The sequence below is a fragment of the Acomys minous genome (genome assembly GCF_964271855.1).
Source record: "Acomys minous genome assembly, chromosome: 6".
Classification (NCBI taxonomy): Eukaryota; Metazoa; Chordata; class Mammalia; order Rodentia; family Muridae; genus Acomys; species Acomys minous.
This window is the reverse complement of record NC_140487.1, coordinates 72,304,484-72,312,705: the sequence shown is the minus strand read 5'-3', so window position 1 is coordinate 72,312,705 and position 8,222 is coordinate 72,304,484. Positions and strand designations below refer to the sequence as shown.

The 8,222-nt window shown below is 54.1% G+C and overlaps 1 protein-coding gene across 1 annotated transcript in view; it reads right to left on the bottom strand.

Annotated features, from left to right (window-relative positions):
* Positions 1-415: 415 nt before the first annotated feature.
* Positions 416-8,222, bottom strand: part of LOC311600403 (solute carrier family 23 member 1-like) — a 53,313-nt gene continuing 45,506 nt past the window's right edge. The window contains exons 9-12 of the mRNA XM_084787036.1: positions 3,201-3,365; positions 2,804-2,912; positions 2,625-2,720; positions 416-1,112 (exon numbers count right to left, since the gene is read on the bottom strand). Coding sequence (XP_084643162.1) covers positions 859-1,112; positions 2,625-2,720; positions 2,804-2,912; positions 3,201-3,365 — 624 coding nt within the window. The 3' untranslated portion in view covers positions 416-858. The remainder of the gene's footprint in view (positions 1,113-2,624; positions 2,721-2,803; positions 2,913-3,200; positions 3,366-8,222) is intronic.

The window sequence follows — 8,222 nt, the reverse complement described above, 5'->3', positions numbered from 1 at the left end:
TGGGGGTGAGGTCCAGGCAAAGACACTGAGGAGGAGCAGGAAAGTATGGCAGGCCTGTGGGAAGACTGAGGCACAGCAGGCACCCCAGTAGCCATGGGTCCTGTGTTAACTCTACCGAGATGTCCAGGCCACACGTCCTCAAGCTGGACACGTGCTGGAGGCAGGAGTCAATGTGTCAGGGGGGATGTTCCTATTGCTTTTTCACCTCAGCCTTGAGGAAATCAGCTCCAGGGAGAGTTGGGAGGCCACAGGTCCCCACCTCTGGGGGAAGGGAGCCAAAACAATTGTGTCAGTGTTTGTTTGCCTGTTTTTCCTGTGCTGAGGTTTGAACCTGGGTCCATATATATGCAACACAAGTTCTCGGTCACACAGCTACGCCCCCAGATTGCTTTTTACTTTTTATTTTGAGACAGGCTCTTGCCAAGTAGCCCCAGCTAACCTTAAAGTCAGTTTGCAGTGCAGACAAGATTGAGTCTATGGTCCTCTCGAGTAACTGGGACTACAGGCTGCCTGGCCCCATCACCTTTCAGTGAGCATCCTGCCCTGTTCCACCCCATGCCTCCTCCTCTTGACCTCACCAGAATATTGGCCAGTAGAGTAGAGACGCAGGTATTTATGTAGATCCCAGACCCATCATCCACACTGGAGCTAAAAGACGGCAGAATGACGCTGAGGCCAGCTCCATCATGTTTTTCACTGATGCTGTCTGGCCACCAGTGCCCGGGTGTGGGAGGTCCTGGGAAGGACCCCTGAGTGCCTATATGTGAACAGAGAGCCCTGCATTTTGCAGGCTCTGCAGGTGCCTGGCGGGGGTGGGTGGGGAGATGGGGGTGGGGCAGGGGGGGTGCGAAATTGTCTTCACATCTTGGTGTCAGACACAGTCCACAGATGCTTTCCAGAAGTCTGGGAACACAGAGTGAGCTGGCTTGCTCCCACCTCGTCCCCGCGGTGGTCTGTCCTGGGCCAGAAAGGAAGGATCTGGGCACAGGAAGATGTGCAGAACTTGGTGCCAATCCCCCAGGGAAGGGCGTAGACCTTTGAGGCCTTTGGCGTCTCCTCAGAATCCTCATGGATTTGACTCCATGCCAAAAGGCCTCTTTCCTCCAGGCTACCTGAGAAGTGGACAGCAAAGAAGTCAAGGCTGGGTCTCGACTGGGGGCACAGGTGCTTCTGGGGCCCCCGTAGGTGCGCATGCAGCCCCTTGGCGGCACCCAAGTGTGCGGCAGTCCCCTGCTTGCCCTTCCGCTCCTCCTCCAAGCCTCTGCGGGAACCACAGATCCCCTCTGCACGGTAGGCAATCTCAGAGCCCCTACTCATGTGGTACCCAGCCTTAGGCTCTGCCACGGAACCTCGGCGTTTCCCTCAGCTCCCAGGAGTGGACCTGCCCTCGTGTGCTTGTGGAATGCAGGCACGCTTTATGTTTGGTGGGGAGTGCAATGTGGAAAATGGAAAGCATAAAGCAGGTGCAGTCCCGGAAGTCCTTAAGAGAGGCTGGGGGTGGCGGGGGTGGGGGAGGGGGGTAGGACACAGAGGAGAGATGTGGGTGTGGATGTCTCCCCAGAAGCCACGGAGATGGATCTCTATGTTCTTCACTGTCAGCCTCCGCAGACCCTGCACCCTCAGCTCATCCCAGGCCTCGTTATCACCCCCCCCCCCCCCGTTTCCTCTATTAGCCTGTGGGTTTCTGGAAGGCAGGGGCACGGCTCACTTCTCTGGATATTCTCAGTGAGCAGCACCTGCTACATTCGTAGTAGACGGTTAGAAATAAAAATGAATGAATGAATGAGGGAATGAATGAATGAAGAGTGTGTGTGTGGTTTTCCCCACCAATTAACTTATTGTAGATTTAAGAGAGCCAAAGGCATCTCTTTTTCCTTTTGTGTCTGGTGTATCACCCATTTTAGGACCCTGCTAGGGCTGAACGGTATCCCTTGAAAAGTCATACATTGACAGCCTGCTCCTGAGGGTGTCAGCAATTGTCAGTACTTAAAGGGGTGAGGAAGTTACAAGGAGCCTGTTGTTAGAGGCCTCCGGTGCTCGCTTGCCTGCCTGCCTGCCTGTTAGCTTTTCTCTTTTGAGATAAGGTTTCATGCACCCTGGGCTTGCATGGAACTCACTAGATACTTGGAGATGAATGATCTGGAATGCCCGGTTCTCCTGCCTCCACCTCCCGGCGCTGGGGTCCCAAGTGTACACTGCAAGTAGCTTATGCATTGTGTGGACAGAAGCCAGAGCTCCGGACAATCCAGACAAGCCTCGACCACCAACTAAACAGTACCTCACCCCCAGCCCTGTCGCCTTTACCCAAAATGAGATTGCGGCGCACAGAGAGACTGCAGGAAAGGCAGCACAGAGCAAAGGCACTGTGAGGCCCCTCTGTAAGGCAAGAGGAAAAATCCTATGAGGAAGCAGCCTGACTCAGAGTTCCAGCCTGGGGGACTGAGAAGAATATGCTGTTTTGCTCACCCTATTCTGTGATGCTTTTCTGGGGGCAGCACAAGCTCACTAATCCAGGCCCAGGGACTACTCAGGGTGATCGGTGAACAGGCTGACAGAAGCTCTCCCACGGCCCCAACACCACCCAGATGCCCACAAGCTCAGCTGTGGGGTGCCTGCAGCCTCACCAGGGATGGTGTTGTCCAACACGAAGCCCAGAAATCCGCCAACAAACATGCCTGTGGTCAGGAGCACCTGCACCACCTGATCCAGCTGCAGGATCCCTGGGATGGGACAAAAGTGACAGTTGCAGGGACCAGCTCCCCAGCGGGTGCAGTGACAGTCCAGAGGAGACAAACGCTCTCACCTGTCTGCAACTTCTCGGGGTTCTTGTTCACCCAGTTGGGGACGGCGAGCCCACAGTAGATGGAGAAGCCAAACACAAAGAGGTTCCTGGATGAATTCATGTCCACATACTGTGGGAGAAAGGACCCCGCTGAGTTCACAGGGCCACAGACACCTTTACGCATGCGCACTGTGTCTGGTTCGGGGTCTGGGATTAGGATGCAGTTGTCTGTTTCTTTCTTGTGGGGGGAGTGGGGTCAGGGTGGCTCCTAGGACCAGGGATGCCCCCCTCTCCCTCTCTCCCCTCACCCTTAGCCCTCCCTCCTCATCTCCCCCCTTTCCCCTCCTCCTCCACGCGGCTCCATCCCTTGGACTCCTCTCAGGGTTGGGTGGCACCGCTGTTCACTGAGGAGCCTCACCTGAAGGTTGGAGATCCCCACGGCACTGATGACCCCAAACATGACAAGGAACATGCCTCCAATCACAGGGGTAGGGATGGTGGCAAACGCTGCCCCGATCTTCCCGAACATGCCCATCAGGAGTAGCACACAGCCCGCGGCGATAATCACCTTCCTGCTCCCGACCTGCACACCCAGAGACACCGGGCAGGAGCACCAGGTCAGGAAGACACCCTGGAAGCCTGCTCCTTCATCCCTCACACTGCTGTAGTGAACCGGAGAAGTGGCGCCATCTCTGATCCCCACCCCCACCCCCACCCCCAACCCCACCCCCACCCCCACGGCTCATACACTGGGCTAGAGAGAGACAAAGGAGGGCCTTGGTCCTGGCCTCAGCCCTCACCTCTCCGCCCTGTCTCTCTCCCACCTCTTGAACCTGTCACTAACCTCTCTGAAAGTCAGCTTCCACATCTACCACGTGAGATTAGGGATAGCGCACAGAGTTCAGTACAATAAAGGCATGTGAATATTTGGAATCATATATGTCAAACACACGGAATGGAATGCCCAATAAAGAGGAACTGGTCTTTGCAGGGGACAGAGGCGTAAGGCTCTGTTGCAGCATAGCATACCTCTGTGTGCTGCTTATGCTTGGCCCAGTCATGACGGATGTCTCGATTTCCTTACCACAGCATATAGTCCTCCTTAAAACTCCCCACGCCTACTCCTTGCCCAAAGCACTACGCAGATACACATCACCAGAGACACCGGTCACAAAAGGCCAGGGCAGGAAGGAAATCCAGAGGATGTCCTGTCCACACTTCTCGTTCTGTGGAAGAGAATACTGAAGTCCAAAGGAGAGAGAGAGAGAGGAAGCCACACAGGAGCCCCACGAAATGCCAGGGCCTCCTGTGCCCAGCACAGCAGAGTCATCGGCCCTCTAGGTTTTGTTTCTTTGTTGTTGTTGGTTTGTTTGCTTGTTTGTTTGTTTTTCGAGACAGGGTTTCTCTGTGTAGCCTTGGCTGTCCTGGACTCACTTTTGTAGACCAGGCTGGCCTCGAACTCACAGCGGTCCGCCTGCCTCTGCCTCCCGAGTGCTAGGATTAAAGGCGTGCGCCACCACGCCCAGCAGCCCTCGAGGTTTTATCCATAGGACGACACAGTTGCGGCTGTGTAGATGTGCGATTAACACAATGTCACCTCAATTCCTGTGTCATCCGACGCTCTGGAAATGGAGCATGTATGCTCTCAGCAGGAGGGACATGTGCCACCCCGCACCCCACCCCACCCCCCACCCCCACCTTCCTGCCTCTATGCCAAGCCTTCCCTGGGACTCCCCGGAGGGCTCTATCCCTGTGGGACCGTATGTTAAAATAAATCTCTTCTCCCTTAAGTTGCTCTTAGCCACAGTGTTTCATCACAGCAACGAAACGTGACTGACACAGACCACGCGAGCACTGCGCTAGGAGGCATGGCCAGCCACGAAAAGTCAAGTAGTATGTCTCCATTCACAGAAGCTCTCCAGGGCCCTCAGATCCATGCGGACAGGAAGCAGGAAAGGTTGTCGGGCTGCGGAGAGGAAGAGCTGGGGGTAGGGGGAGGCAGAGAAGAAGACTGGGGAGAAGGAACAGGAAAGAGAGCAAGAGAAGAGAAGCAAGGATGGGCTGGAGGAGAAGTGGGGCAGCGCCAAGGGCTGCACAATTCAGTACGCTTAGTGCTCCAGCACTGTGGGCTCACTGATTCCAGCACTCACAAGGCTGAAGCAGGATAAAGACATTTGAGGCTAGCCCGGGCTAGCCTGGGCTACATAGTGAAATCCTTTATCAAAATAATAGAGGGGAATAATGTCAAAACATATTATATGTATGAAATTGTATATAGTAAACTAATTAAAACATTTTTTTATCCAAAAAACGACCACACTAACCATTTGGAAATGGTTATAATGGTAAGTTTCATGTTTGTGAATTTTTACTACAGTAAAACAAAAACAAACAAACAAACAAAAACAAGAGAAAAAATAAAAATTAAAAAAAAAAAAAAAACCAAGAGAAACCTTCCTTCCCTTCACTAGAGGGTTTTAAAGCAAGGTCATGACGCGAACAGATCCACATCCTAACAGCAGCCTCCAGAAGAGGCACTTCATTACAATTACTCCTTAGATTTTTCTCAACAAGCAATTGCTGCAGACTATGATGAACTTTGATTTCTCCTTTGTCTGTACAGAGGTTCACTTAACATGCAGAACCTATCTGTACTGGGAGTTTTGGTTTCTTTTAAAACCCAGTTATGGCTGGGTTTTGACACACACCTTTAATCCCAGCGCTCGGGAGGCAGAGGCAGGCAGATCGCTGTGAGTTCAAGGCCAGCCTGGTCTACAAAGTGAGTCCAGGACAGCCAAGGCTACACAGAGAAACCTTGTCTCAAAAAAAAAATCCAGTTATGTTACATGAATATGTTTTTGTTTTAATCCCAGGTGTGGGATATGGGGCTGCTCCAGACTGCCCACAGCAGCAGACTGTTTGCCTCATGCGGGCTCAGAGAGGCATGATCTTTGCCAGCAGTGGATAGTTTAATTCTGGGGACTTTGAGAGGGAATAAATGCCAGAGCTCAGAAAGGAGATGGGGAGCTTCAAGGAAGAAGGGTGCTGCTCCCCCTGCTGCTCCCCTGCTGCCTCTCCTGCTGCTCCCCCTGCTGCTCCCCTGCTGCCCCCTGCTGCCCCCTGCTGTTCCCCTGCTACTCCCCCTGCTGCCTCCCCTGCTGCTCCCCTGCTGCCTCCCCTGCTGCTCCCCCTGCTCCTCCCCTGCTGCCTCCCCTGCTGCCTCCCCTGCTGCCTCCCCTGCTCCTCCCCTGCTGTTCCCCCTGCTCCTCCCCTGCTGTTCCCCCTGCTGTTCCCCCTGCTGCCTCCCCTGCTGCTCCCCCTGCTGCTCCTGGATGCCGTCATTGCAGTTTGATGAGAAGTTGGAGCTATCCTGAGATGAAGATTGGATTTACCCCCAGGAACCAGATGACCCTAACCAACAGGAAGTAGCTAAAGAGAACTCCTCCTCCTCTGCCCACTCTCCATCTTCTCTCCTACCTGTGTTGGGGTGTTGGAAGGGATTGGGGTGATGGGAGGTAGAGGTATAAAAACCCCAATACAATAGTTTAAAAACAAAAACAGCGCTAACACCGTCTCACACATCGTTTCCTGTCTCCAACTGGAATCGTCTTTGGTGTTTTTTCAAGACACGGTTTCTCTGGGGTCCTGGCTTTGGGGGGGGGGTGATTAGAGACAAGGTTTCTCCGTGTAGCCTTAACCTTCCTGGACTCACTGTGTAGACCAGGCTGGCCTCAAACTCACAGACCTTCACCTGCCTCTACCTCCCCAAGTGCTGGGATTACAGGCAGCGCCACTGCACCCGGCTAAGAGATGAAAATCTTCAGAGATTCCCCTGGCTCATCTCAGTACACGGCTTATTATGCCATGGAACCGGCTCGGAATGCGCACACAGGACACAGAGAAAGCCTTTCCCTCCCTCCTTCTCAATCGTTCTCCCTCTCAATCTAATTTTTCAAAGGTACCACTATGTATCCCCACCCCCACTATGCATCCCCACCCCCACTATGCATCCCCACCCCCACTATGCATCCCCACCCCCCGCTATGCATCCCCACCCCCCGCTATGCATCCCCACCCCCCGCTATGCATCCCCACCCCCCGCTATGCATCCCCACCCCCCACTATGCATCCCCACCCCCACTATGCATCCCCACCCCCCACTATGCATCCCCACCCCCACTATGCATCCCCACCCCCCACTATGCATCCCCACCCCCCCACTATGCATCCCCACCCCCCACTATGCATCCCCACCCCCGCTATGCATCCCCACCCCCCACTATGCATCCCCACCCCCGCTATGCATCCCCACCCCCCCACTATGCATCCCCACCCCCGCTATGCATCCCCACCCCCGCTATGCATCCCCACCCCCGCTATGCATCCCCACCCCCGCTATGCATCCCCACCCCCGCTATGCATCCCCACCCCCCCACTATGTATCCCCACCCCCGCTATGCATCCCCACCCCCGCTATGCATCCCCACCCCCGCTATGCATCCCCACCCCCCACTATGCATCCCCACCCCCGCTATGCATCCCCACCCCCGCTATGCATCCCCACCCCCGCTATGCATCCCCACCCCCGCTATGCATCCCCACCCCCCACTATGCATCCCCACCCCCCACTATGCATCCCCACCCCCGCTATGCATCCCCACCCCCCGCTATGCATCCCCACCCCCCACTATGCATCCCCACCCCCGCTATGCATCCCCACCCCCACCTGTGTGAGCAGGAGAGGCTGGAATTCTGGTGTGTAACGGCATGAAAACACTAAGCTAAGCTTCCAAATAGTTATATTGGTGAGTTTCTGTTTTTTGCTTTTCCCACAGTCAGAAAATAGTTTTAAAAGATATTTTAGTGTCAACTAAAGTCCACCAATGCAGCAAACAACGAACAGATTAAGAATTTGCTTATTCTTCGCTTTCCAGACTGAAGAGTCATCAGAAATACCGCCTTAGCAGTTGACTGTGCATACCACAGGTACAGACAATGGGTCTGTCAGGTTCAGCCTGTCATGCCAAAGGTCTCAATTAGGAGGACAGTCATCCCCAACCCCAGCAGCATGTGAGTGTGTCATGGAAACCCCAGTCACCTTTGGCCTCAGAACTGACATCTAGACAAACAGCCATGACATCCTAGAGAAGTGCCAGGAGCTCTGTGGCTTTCAGCCTGATCTCCCAACACACACACACACACACACACACACAGATACACACACACAGATACACACACACAGAACAGACATACACACAGACACACACACACACACACACACACAGAACAGACATACACACAGATACACACAGACACACAGACACACACAGACACAGACACACACACACAGACACACACAGACATACAAACACACACAGAAACATACACAGACACACAAACACACACAGACACAGACACACACACACAGACACACACATAC